This window comes from Nothoprocta perdicaria, unplaced genomic scaffold (assembly GCF_003342845.1).
Source record: "Nothoprocta perdicaria isolate Ctin4 unplaced genomic scaffold, notPer1 scaffold_229, whole genome shotgun sequence".
Classification (NCBI taxonomy): domain Eukaryota; kingdom Metazoa; phylum Chordata; class Aves; order Tinamiformes; family Tinamidae; genus Nothoprocta; species Nothoprocta perdicaria.
The window spans coordinates 1,010,813-1,023,609 of NW_020455454.1; the positions used below are offsets into that span (position 1 = coordinate 1,010,813).

The following is a 12,797-nucleotide window of genomic DNA, read 5'->3' on the forward strand; positions in this document are numbered from 1 at the left end:
CACTGAATAAAAAAATCGACATAAAGCGTATCAAATATTTATTTATCTGGGCAACAAAGGACTATGATACATTGACAGGCATGGAAACTACTGCCGGCACAACTCAATACAATACAACTATAACTGCTTCCAATATGGCCAGTGGAAATACAGGATACCAGGTGGTCCCAAATGTCTGAAGTTCTTTAGAAAAAAAAAAAAAAARAAAAARAAAAAAAAAGGAGAAAAACAAAAGGGGGAAAGAAAAAAATAGAGAAAAAAAAGGTGGGAGGGGAAAAGAAAAGCTAAGCCTTGATTTAAAAGACAGTATTAATTTATTGCTCTGATGGTGCTTTCTTTCAAGAGGAGGACAGTGGATGAAAATAACTTCTTATTTTCCACAACACATAGGGGTTGTAAAACCACTAACATGTTTAAAAATCTTGCCAGGGTCCAACATCACTTATTTTTTTCTTCAATGAGAAACTAAATGTCATACTAATCATATATAAAAATTCATTTTTTTTTTATTATTTGTTCAGCTGCTTCATTGTCGCCTTTAACATGCTACAACAGGGCTAAAAATGATGAATCCCAGAGAAAAACCCCCAAAAAACCTCTGATATCTAAATAAGTACCATGAACCACATGATGAACTAAGAGGGGAAGATTTAAAACCCACTAAACAAGAGGTAAACGAGATCACCAGATAAATAAAAAAGGCTTAAAACAGACTCACCATATTTACAATTCCCATTAAATTACACATAAATAAATATATACATACATGAACACTGATTCCCTTATATAATAACCGTGAATCGTGTTGCAATAGAAAGTTCAAGTTGGTCGCTTTACCTTGGACAGGAAAAAGTTCTACAACTGAAGATATGACATGGAACTGCTTGTGTTTTGTGTTCAAGTTTATTCACAATACTGATAAAATGTCATCAGTCCTTTTTGCTTTTGTTTCTTTGCTGCCGCTGCTGCCGCTGTTGCGCTTTTTTCGCTTTTTTTTTTTTAATATGGCTACAATCTTAACTGAAGTTTATGTAAGGGAAGGTGGTGATTCAGTCCGGTGAAGCTCATAGAATTTTTTTATTATTTATTTCTTTTTGCTTTTATTTTTTTTTTGTTTTTTTTTTAATATATTTTTAGAAAAAGAGTCCTTTTTTGTTTTGTTTTTTTTTCCTCCTTTTGTTTTATTTAAAAAAAAAGTTCACAAACTCAAGACAGAACTTTTTTTCTTTGCTGGCTCCATCCCCCCGTCCTGTTCTCTGGGGCTCCAGAGCAGGGTAAAACAACGGCAGTGCTGGGGAGAGGAGCGAGTTCGCCGGGAGCACGTGGAAATGAGGGTGCCGGGGGCTGTGGGCAGAGGGCAGAGCAGGCCTGGAAGTCAGAGAACGGGCTGGCCAGGAGGAGCCCGGTTCCGTTCCGTTCCGTTCCTGGGGCACGGGCTGCAGGGAGAGGCAGGAGGGAGCTGCACGGAGCGGTGGCTACCTGGGGGCAGGGAGAGGAGCTGGGGGGGTCCTCACTTTCGGTGCTTCTCCTCTTTGTCGCCGCTTTTGGTGCTGTTGTCCGTGTGGCTGTTGGGGTTGTTGCTGAGGTACATTTTGTCCATGGCCTTGAGCGCCTCGGTGAGATAGTTCTGCAGGGCGGTGACGGCCGCGCACACCGCGGGGCTCCCGAAGCCGTGCGAGATGAGGTTGAAGTGGGTCAGGCAGCTCTGGATGCCYGGCTCCAGAATGGGGTTGGGCCGCGAGTTGCCCAGGGGAGATCGGTCCTGAGCCAGCAGGTCGGTGAACTCTTTACAAATCTGTCTGCAGCACAAGCGGAGCAGGGAGGCAGGGGAAGGGAGAGGGCGAGAGCAGTGAGCACCTCGGCTGCGGCTGCGCAGCCCCCGCGTCGCTCCCTGCCGCCTGACACCAGCCCCGCGGGCAGGGGTCTGCTGCCCTCCCACACCTCCCCACTGTGCGTCCTGCCCCCTAAGYGGTGCCCGTGCCGGGCCCCTGCCCGCCCCCGGGGCCAACAGCACGGGTGCCCACCCACGAGATGAGCAAGCGAGCCCTGCGCCTGCCCTGCGCGCCCGTGGGTGCCCTTGCCCACGCACACCCCTTCTGAGCAGGACCTTGGCACTGAATCTACAGCAGCTCCAAGTCTTCCCCCAGCAACACGGAATAAAAGATGGGGTGCGAGACCCATAGGGAGGTTCGGGCATTTATTCACATTTTGGAGGATAGCTCTTTGGAACTGGACAGACTCAGAGCTCTTCCACCACAAGGCTAAAATATGCCTAGGTGTCAGGAAGGACAACAGAGTGAAGTCAGAGAGCAGAATCAAGGCTTTGAACCGGGGTGTTCTGAAACATTTTTGTGAACCCATCTGTCTCTCCAAACCCAAAGGCTCCTTCCCCCGCAGGGAAAAGCTGGCGCTAACTGAGCTCTGGAAATTTCCTTCCAGGGAGGTGAAAAGCGGGACTGCGAGGGCATTGTCCCGAAGTTGCATTTTATCATTTCCTTGCTGCTCCAGTGGCGGGGGGAATAACACGCCTCTTAGCAGGAGCTTAGGGCCGTGCTAGAGCAGTCTGGGCTCTGAAAACCGTGCTAATGTCTTCCAGCCAGAAACCGCCTCCCATCTTCTGCCTGCGCCCTCTGGCACTACGCCCTTTGGTGACACCTCCATTGGTAATTAAGGGCCACTAAACAACCCTTTTAATTTCCAGCAAACATATCAAAACAATCATTTTCTCTTCACGCACCACCTGGAAGTCTAGGCAACCCCACCAATGATAAACTCCACTAGCATTTTAATGGCGTACAGATTGCCATTTAAAATATATTTTTAATATCCTTACACTCTCCAAGTAACAGAGCTGCTTAGGAAGCAAGCACCACTGCAGATTTTAATGAATTGAAATCAGTTTAACGTGCCAGTTTTTATTTTACTGTCAATGGGAAGCCTTGCCTCCTATCTAAATTGGTAAGCCACGTGAAAAGGCCCAGAAAACGCTTTGCTTTGAACAATTACTGTTTCTTCTGTAACTAAATACCCACCCACAATTTTCACAACCCTCTTCCAAGGTAATCTGCATAAACTGACTGRAGGGGAACCAAGCTGGGCTACATATAGGCCTCGCTCCCTCTAGCATGAGGGCAGACACAATTTGCAAGGCCATTAGCCACTGAGCATGAGGCAAACGCGCACGCACACACACAAACAGGAGCCCCAGACCCAGGCTCGACCCCCTCCCCTCACAACTGAATAACATGCCAGGAAGGTAAATGTCTTACTTTGTAGCTAGAAGCATGTTTTTTCTTGTGACTTGCTCGTTTGGATCGGAATGTTGTCGGTTGAGAAATTCAGCTACTGCTTTGGCAGGAAATTCTGTCTCACAAACGTACCCAAAATCTCTAGCTAGATGTACTGCTTCTCCTGGAAAGTGAGGCGTGGGTGGGAGTGGGAGGGAAAAATACATCTGATCAATATACACAGCACAAAGGCAAAAAAAAATCCACCAGAAAAAAAACGCACAGGCTATTTTCTCCTTGGGTTTTTCCTCTTAAAAGGCTTGGACGTTTTTCTTTTAAAAAGGTACTGTGAGGAATGCAAATCCCATCTCATCTTGTAAGAATTTTCTTTGCTTCAGACTAAGGCCAGGCCAAAAGAAATGTTCAAGACAATTGTTACCAGCGAAATCACACATTTCCTAAAGTTCATGTCGGCTAGACAGGCCCGCTCCGTCCGCCCAGAGCGCGTGCTTATATTCACATGGAAATATGTTTGCTCCCCCAGCTACCCACACATTTCATTCAGAGCTATTTACTCGGGAGGTATTTCTTTGCCTCAAGTACATGCCTCTCTATTCCCTTGCAATGCATCAATGATTAATATTGATCATAATTACTCCTAGAGCTCTTCTAAATAAAACGCATTAAACAGCTAAGTGTTTAAAATTTAACTTGATCGCATATAATTATATGTTCACCCCCAAACGATTAACCATGAGAATTTTAGGGTCATTCCACCCAGTCTGTCTGTTTTGCTGATTTTCAAATCTTTGGTTTTAATTTCCTGAACCAGTTGGTTTTTACTGCAGGGCTTCCTGCCATTAGCTCCAGCTCCGGAAGACGCATGCGCCAATTAGGGCTTCAAAGCCTCAGTCCAGTGAGCTTGTTTCCATAAAATGGAGCGGATCATAAACAATAACAGTGCTCGAGAAACTGCCTCATCGCGACGGGCCTCGGAGCCCGAGCAATGTTTAGGCTAGCGTCTGCCCCCCAAACCCGGCCTGAGCTATCTGCAAAGCAGGCCTGGGCTGTCCTTTAAAAATCATTCTTTGAGAGTCCTGGTAGGTGAAAGCCAAGCAGAACAATAGATGACCATAAAACGTTCCCCACACTCATTAACAAAACAAAAAATGTGAAGCATCTACCAAATCTAGACTTTTTACAAGATTTTTACCTCCAGATTTTTTACTACAGCATGTTGGTGCAATTGCAAAGCCTCTTTAAAAGCATGAAGATAAAGCTCAGCTAATAATATGAATATGAATATTTTATATATATAATATAAAATGAATATTGGCCTAGTTCAGCATTTCTCTCATAGTCTCTTTGAATGTTTAGCATTTCTAGCAAAGCAGCACCAAAACAAAGCCACAAGCTTCCTTCTGAGCAGCCACACTTGAGCTGACCCTGCCTGTCCTGGCTTGGAGTTGAAAGCTCTTAGCAGACTAAATCAGTCTAAAACACTCTTGAATCAAACCTCGAAAATGAAGAGAAAGGAGCAGGATGTGTTTAGTGGGGTCAGGTTTACTTGGGACCAGGAACTGTGACAAAGTAAGGATTTCAAAACAAGATGATTCCCAAACTCTTTGAGCCTCCCACATCTGAGTTTGGAAAACAGGGGACACCTGAAGGTGTTAAAAGAAGTTGCACCTTTCCTTGCCAGAGCAAAGTAGGGGAGAATGACATAATGAAGGGAACATATGTTCTGAAAATGAGAACCAAAAGGGAGGAGGGGTGGGTGCAACTCTGAGGCTCTCAGGACACCATTAATTCATGGCTTAGGTCAAGGATTCCCAAATTAATTCAGGAAGTAATGGTCACGCATTTCTCAAATGCAGATGTCAGAAATCTTAAATGATTTACTGTTATGTTGCCGAGGAAGGGGGATGGTCTACAAAAAAAAAAAAAAAGTTTTTTTTTAATAGCCACAGTGTAAAATTGCTTAGTTGTGCATCAATGGAAGGAGCGTAGCACCAGAGGAGCTACAGAATCTGCTCCCTGTAGCTTTGAACTCACACAACATTTTTGGGTCTGAGCCTGTTGCCCTGATTCTCATGGATCCTTCCCATGGCTGCTGCTCCCAGTGAAAACCGTTTACTCCAGGGAGGGATTACTCACTTGAATGAGGGAGCAAGATGGGACCCTGAAAACATCTAGTTCAAAGACGTAAAAGCAAATACATGGTGGAATGCAATGCTGAGTCTGCAGGATCCATTTAAGACCGTTTCAGGTTAAAACAAAAGGCAAAAATACACAAATAGCCTCTTTCTTTTTTAACCAAGACTCAAAGATTAAACCAAATAATGCCTTTCAAATGCAGAAAACCAACTTGAAAAATAAAATAAAACAATAGTAGTAAAAAAAGAAACAGAAAGACTTATCCCGTTAGGCAAAAACAACACGGGCATTTTCCAAACGAACCGCCTGGGAGCACGGAGCCACTTACCCTCCACTAGCGACGTGAGCAAGGTAACATTAGCAGCTTTGCGTCTCCCGGCTGGCAGGTTTAATCCTATTTTGTCCAGTTTTTCTCTCAAAGATCTCCCTCCATTTTTAGACTTCGCCCTGTTTCACACAGAGAGCTACTTAGAAGACAACGAGTCGGACACCGGGCTGCATTTCTGTCCCTTTATATAAATCGCCCCCAAAGCAACTGGAGAAGGTTGTACTCCAGGGAGAAGAGACAGGGAGAAAGGGTTTTGGGGACGGTTGTGTGGTGAGGAAGCGAGGAGCAGAAACTGCTGAAAGCAAAACCGAGTATAAAATGTACCTGTGCTGGTGTAGGGGCAATCGGCTTCACATTTAAAACTGCCCAAACCAACACACAAACTAGCACAGATTTCAAAAGTTTTAGCACCCCAGGCAGTCCCCGGCACCGCCGGGTAGCATCCGCCACAATAACAGTAGGAATAATGATAATTTTCTAAACTCCCAACACACTCTGGCCCTGAGGGCAACTGTATTTTCACCCGGCTCTCCTGCGATAGCTGCTGCATTATTTAGCAGACTAATCTCCAAGGTCGAGAGCCCACGTCGCCGGGAGGGAGCCCGGCGGTGCTTGGCGAGCACGTGCACACATGGAAACGGCTTATCTGCTCCTTTCGGGCAGAGGTGGCTTTACACACACCCTCGAAAGCCGAGTTTCGTTAATTAATTCTGGATTTTATTCCCCACCCAAGCACTCCTTAATTGTCTGGATTAGATTATAACCCGCAGGGAAGCAGGGAAAGGGGCGCCTACAGAGGGTGACCATGTATCACTTGAACGGAGAGCTGAAACTTTTTGATGCATACAATAATAATAATAACAACAACTATTATTATCGTTGCTATTACAACAACAATGTTGTTATTGTTGTTACTATTGTGATTATTATTTATTTTTCATGGCCGCTATCACTGGCTCTTCGGTGCGGGGGGGCTCTGAGCGCAGGCAGGGGAGGGGGGTTAACGGACACGGCCTCGCGTTGCCACAGCTACCGCGCGCCCCGCCTCCCTAACGGTCGCGCGCCGCCCCCGCCTCGCGGGGCGGGGCTCGCGCTGCCCTCGCGCGTGACGGTTGGGGCGGGTCGCTGAGTGACCCGCGCGGGGTGACGGTTGGGCGCGACCGTTAGGCGCCCCCCGACACACACACGCAGACAAGCGGCCTCCGCGTGGGCCGCCCTCCCGCTCCCGCGGCGGCCACGCCGGCGCGGCGGGCAGCGAGGCGAGGCTCGGCGTGGCGCGGCGCGGCGCCCCCCCGGCGGCTCCGCTCCGCTCCGCCCCGCTCCGCCCCGCTCACCTCCGCAGCACTCCGCCCAGCAGGGAGGCGTTGAGGCACTCGGGCGGCGAGAGGCGCCGCTGCACTTCCGCCACCGTGACCTTGTACTTGGAGGTGGAGCTGAGCAGCGAGAGGCGGCCCGGCACCGAGCAGAAGACCTCGTTGGGGTTCACCACCCCGCCGAAGAGCGTGTCCTTGTTGATGGGGATGGAGGAGACGGCGTTGTTGTTAGACTTGGAGAGGGACACGGGGCCTGCAGGGAGGGAGGAGCAGGGAGGTGAGGGTGAGGAGCGCGCGGGGAGCGGGCCACGACGAGGGCGACGAGGCTCCCCCGAGGGAGGCGGCTCGGGCGGCGCCGGCCCCCGGGCGGGCCGGGACGCGGCCAGCGCCGGGCGGGCGCCCGCGGTGCCCGTGGCCGCGCAAGCGGCGCAGCGGGGAGCAGGGCGCCCCGCAGGCTGCGCGTTAAGAGCGCGAGAAGGCGACGCTCAAACGCGCGCTCGGCTTCAAACAGCCCCCGCGGGGCTCGGGCCGCCGCGGCGCTTCCCGCGGGGAACTCCTGACGTGGGGAAGGGAGCAGCCGTAACCGGAGCCGGTCGCGGCCGAGCCCCGCGCCCCGTGGCGGCCCAGCAGAGCCCCGGCCGCGGCGCCGCGCTGCGCTGGGCTGGGCGGGCGCCGCGTTTTGGATAGATCGCTTGTGACATTAATAGCTCTGGGAAGGCTAATAGATACAACAGGAGTTAAACGAACTCTGGAGATTACTAATAAAAAGAGCCAATTACCGCGCCGCCTTGGAAAGAGCATCTCTCAAGATTTATCCCCCGCGCGCCTAATTCGACGTGACAAAGGGCTGCGCGCGGGGCGACACCGGGGGCGTGCGGGCTGCCCCGCGCCCCGCGTCCCGCCCGGGAGAGGCGCGGGGGCCGCTGCCCGGCAGCGCGGCGCCCTGGCCTCCCCGGAGCGCCGGCCGCGCCCGAGCAGCGCCGCGCGCCCCGGAGCGCCCGTTAGCGCTTCCCAACGGCCACCGACCCGCGCCCGCCAACGCTCCCCACGGCGCCGCTCCCCGCCAGGCGCGCGGCCGGGCAGCGCTTACCTTTCTTAATTACCGTTTGGTCCGGGATGTTAATGCCGGGGTCTTCTACGTGCTGCAGGGCGGGAAGAAAAGGGAGACACGGGGCAGCGGCGTGAGCGCGCGGTGGCAACAAAAGGGAAGCCCCCAAGTCGCCCGCGCGCAGAGGCCGCGCAAGGGGCGCGCAGCCCGCGCGCAGCGGCCGCTCCCGTGCGCAGGTAGCGCCGCGGCGCTGCCCGCGGGCGCCCGTTGCGTGGCGCGCCCGGCTCCAAACGTGATTAGAAAGTCGAGTGAAATCATGTTTTCTAATGCGCGCAGAACTGACAGGCAATATAATGTCTGGCTGTGTTTACAAATTAACACCAGTGGCTGCTGAGATAGAAGATTTCGCAATCGTTACAAAACGCAGGCATTACCATTTAAAAAACTATTACTTCCTTCTCTAGTCTTTGTCCAACAATAATACTGATTCTAACATTTTCCATTCTGTCTTGGATTTATGCTCCTGTTAATTGTGCCTGATCTCAATGATTCCGGGTGGATGGTACTAAGTTGCTTTATTACAGGTTTTATTATACTCAATGCTCTCATTTGTAACTTGCCTAAAGTGCTTCTGGATTTAAGTATAATTAAATTGAGAAATGTTCAGAAATGACTACTGCTGCAGTTCTTGTGTTTTAACTATATGGGGAAATATGATCCCTTTATGCATGCACCCTAAACCCATAAAGTAAATGTAGTGTGGCATAATACTTTTATTTGTGTTATTTCTACACATATTCCATACAGGGAGGACTGTTAAGTTTAAAATCCCACGGAGATATTTACGATTAAATAATTTTCACCGTCAACTTGATTTTCTTAAGTATTTAGCCATTGCTTTTACTGAAAGTTAACTGTTGCAGCAACGGGAAAAAAAAATCAGAAATGATCCTTTCCCAGACCCAAATTTCTTTAATAGATTTTTTTCTTTCTTTCTTTTTGTACAACTGAATAAATGCTCTTAAGAGATGCATTCTCTTGTTTTTATTGTTTTTATATTTTCCTTCATGCATCCTGCTGATTCAGTTTTACAGAACAGGAAAAAAAAATGGCTAGGCTGGTTTAAGGATTTGAACCAGATGGCATTTGGTTTTCACCAAGTACAGCAATGCTGTTAATTCGCAGATCCCTGAAAGTCAAATAAAACGAATTGTACTTGAAATATCTATGTGCAAAGGAGGCTCCCCGATGCCCCTGCCTGCATCCAAGCACAATCGCCGGGGCACAAATGCAGGGACGGGGAATTCAAAAGAACATTTTCGGTCGTGTTCTTGCAGCAACCAGGGGCTTGCCGGCAGCAGATTAGTTTATTCTTGCTGTTGCCTCCGTGTTATTTTATATCAAGTTAAAAGAATCGACCTGGTTTTAGTGGATCCGAATTGCTGACTAAATCCTCCACTTCGGGGAAAGCGTGCGTTTATTGCAAAACTGCTAAACATAACCAGCAATTTTCTGTGGCTAATTTAGCCAGACGAGGGCTGCAATAAATTTACTATTTTTCCCCGAGTATAATTTGCAAGAGATTTCAAAATGACCCCCCCCGAAATAGGTAAGTTCATCTGCACATTATCCTTGCAACATGAAACTGTAATCATTAAACTGTCAGCGAATATATTGTTGTAATATTTGATCCTGTAATTTGGGATGGCATTTCAGCAAAAAATCACATCCAGACACCCCAGCTCCCTCTTTCTTTTTTCCTCTCTCATTTTCCTTGCGAGGAAAGCGGCCCTTAGTCCCCTAACACGGGCTCCTCGGGCTTTAATACATTTATTGGCTTGTTCTAATTCCATTTTCGGGGAGAAACCCGGAAAGACCAACTTTGATCACCAGCAGCCGTTGCATAAGGGCCACTTTCCTCGCCGAACAATAGCCCCGCTCGCTCCGTAAACAGCCCATGTGCTAATGTCATGCTTAATTAGAAACCATTTTTTTTAACTGTATTTATTGATAACAGAATTAGATCCCCCCCCTCCCCAGTAAGGCAGCGCCCAACGCGCTCCCGGCGTTTGCTGCGGCGCGGGGCGGCGCGGCAAACGCCCGGAACGGGATCCGCGGGATCCCCGCGCGGGGAGCGCGGCCCGTCCCCCGCRGCGGCCTCTCCCGTCCCCCCAGCCCCCGTGCCCACTACAACCGCGGGGAAGGGGCTCTCCTCYCCCTTCTTAGGCCACTTTCACCCACTTTTTTTCCTCTTTTCCACCTTTTCCCCCTCTCCCCACGCCGTGCGCCCGGCAGGACCTGGGCTGAGGTTCCGTCCCCTGCCAAGGCAGCGCAGGGCGAAGCCCCGCGCCCCGCCGCTCCCCCAGCTCATTGTCGCCGAGAGGGGAGCCACGCTGTTAACGATGACAGTAATTTGATTTATTCCCGTTTTGGCGGGCACGGCCGCGCAAGGCGGCGCGGGGGCGCGCGCGCGCGCCCGGGGGGATGGGGGGGGGCACGGGAAAGGGGGGAGGCACCGGCCTATTGTTCTAGGTGGGGGCTTCGCCTATTCTTCTCCCGCCCCCCTCCCCCTCCACGCGCGCGCCTCCCGAGGGGGTGGGCGGGCAAAGCCGCGGACGAGGCGCGGGGATCGCGGAGCGACTCAGCGCGCAAACGGTTAAAGGGGGGAACAATAATAATAATAATAATAATAATAATAATAATAATAATAGTAATAAGGACCCCCCCGCCCCCGAGCTCCCGTTTTCGGCGCTTACCGGCACGTCGTCGATGGCGTGCGGGATGGCGTGCAGGGGCAGGTCGGGCAGCGCGGCGCCCAGCCCGTGCGGGCCGTGCAGCAGCTCGTCGTGGCGGCGGTAGTCGCGGCGCGGGTCGAGGCCCGAGAGCTGCGGCGGGAGGCCGCGGTGCGGGTGCAGCAGCGGCGGCTCCTGGCCCTGCCGCTGGCCCGGCCAGCCCGGGTGCTGCGGCTGCGGCTGGGCGTGCAGCGCGTTGAGGCTGTACGGGTCGCTCACGTGCGAGTAGGGGTCCTGCGACTGCGGGTAGATGGGCTGGTAGGGCGGCGGGAAGTAGGGCGGCTGGAAGTCGGCGTTGGGCGTGTGCGAGAGCGGCGGCGCGCTCGTGTAGGGCGGCTGCCCCACGGCGCCCAGCTGCGGCAGCCGCGCCGTCCCGTTGCTGCTGCTGTCGTGGCGCTCCTGGCGGGCGAGGAGGCGAGCGGGGGGAAAAACAACAGGTCACAATCACACGGATCGGGCGAAACCGGCCARAATCAAACGGCTCGCGCACAGCGGGTCAAAATCGAACGGTTCGGGTAAAACGGGCAAGGAGCAAACGGCTCCCGGCGGGAATCGCCCCCGGGCCTCCCGGTGCCGCCGGCCGCTGCGAGGCGGAGGCGGCAGCTGAAGGGCGAGCGGGGCGCGCGCTCCAGGAACGGCCGCGGCGCCGCGAGGAGCGACAATAACGGCGATAACGGCGCCGCTCTGATAATAACAACAACACCACCAACAACAATAATAAATAAAGCCTCGCGGCGGGACGGCGCCGGTTCCCGAACAGGTCGTGCCCACGGTTTGCTGCCCCCCCAGAATTTCAGGAGCAGGAAATACCCGCAGGACGGAAAAAAGGAAACCGTCCTCGCTGTAAAGCGCCCGTTGCTAAAACGCTCGTTCTGCCATGAGGGAAAATGCTCCCACTTGCTCCGAGCAGAACCAAGAAAAATATTTGTCGCGGACGCTACCGCTAACGCATATTAAGGGATAAAAAAAAAATAATAAACGAATTTTTTTTAAAAAAAAGAATTACGAGAGGGAAAATCGAAGGCACTGCCATTTTGKTACCAGGGGACGCCGGAATGGGGCTCCAGGAAGCCCGCCGCTCGCACCGCAAGTTTCACCAACGCCGCCGCGCGACGTCCCGGCCGTGCCGAGCCCCTGCGCGCCCGCGGCCCGTCCCCTCCGCGCCCCAAAACGGCTCCGCGGCGGCTCGAGCCGCTCCGCGCACCCGGCCCGGCGCACCGGGCGCCCCGGAGCCGCCCGCGGCGCGCGGGAACGGGCAGGGCCCGCCGCGGAGCGGGGAGCGGGGAAGGAGGCAGGAACCCCGAAAACAGGGGAAAATAAAATAAAAGGAAGGCAAGAAAGCCGGAAATATCCCGTTCGCAGGTGGAGAGGAGAAGAGAGCGGGGAGTAGGGTCCAAGCGAAGCCTTTTGCCGCTCGCTCGAAGTAGACAAAATKAAAAATAATAAGGTAAAGCAGCAAATTTAAGGGGGGGGGGGGGAAGATAAAGAAGGAAAGGGTGGAAGAGGAGAAGCCAACAAGCCCTGCGGAGGCAGCCGCGCAGCCCCGAGCGCCGCCAACAATAGCGCGCGGCGGCCCGGGCGCTGCGCGGGCGCGCGCCCACTCACCATGGCCGAGAAGCCGTGCACTAACATCTGCGGAGAGGCGCGCAGCGCCGCGGCGCCGGGGCGGGCGAGAAGGCGGCAGAGGGAAGCGGGACGCGGCGCTAGGCGCGGGCGGCGGCTCCGCGGCGCCGGCGCTGCTCCTGCTCCCGCTCCTGATCCTGATCCCGATCCTGATCCCGCTCCTGCTCCGCGGCCGCGCCGCGCGGATCCATCAGAGCCGGCCCCGCTCGCGGCCGCCCTTCATCTGCGGCGGCAGCGGCGACGAGCCCCGTCCTGCGCGGCACGGGGAGCCAAACTTGGTCGTTTCCTTTCTTTTGTTGATTTTTTTTT

The 12,797-nt window shown here is 52.7% G+C and overlaps 1 protein-coding gene across 2 annotated transcripts in view; it reads right to left on the reverse strand.

Moving 5' to 3' along the window:
• Positions 1-1,118: 1,118 nt before the first annotated feature.
• TFAP2A (transcription factor AP-2 alpha) overlaps positions 1,119-12,797 on the reverse strand; it is a 14,496-nt gene continuing 2,817 nt past the window's right edge. Inside the window, exons 2-8 of one of the 2 annotated variants that reach the window (XM_026039353.1) lie at positions 12,471-12,497; positions 10,830-11,264; positions 8,116-8,167; positions 7,047-7,278; positions 5,713-5,831; positions 3,270-3,411; positions 1,227-1,799 (exon numbers count right to left, since the gene is read on the reverse strand). In XM_026039353.1, coding sequence (XP_025895138.1) covers positions 1,511-1,799; positions 3,270-3,411; positions 5,713-5,831; positions 7,047-7,278; positions 8,116-8,167; positions 10,830-11,264; positions 12,471-12,497 — 1,296 coding nt within the window. In that variant the 3' untranslated portion in view covers positions 1,227-1,510. Of the gene's footprint in view, positions 1,800-3,269; positions 3,412-5,712; positions 5,832-7,046; positions 7,279-8,115; positions 8,168-10,829; positions 11,265-12,470; positions 12,498-12,797 lie in introns of both variants that reach the window. The other variant, XM_026039352.1, reaches the window with a different exon arrangement.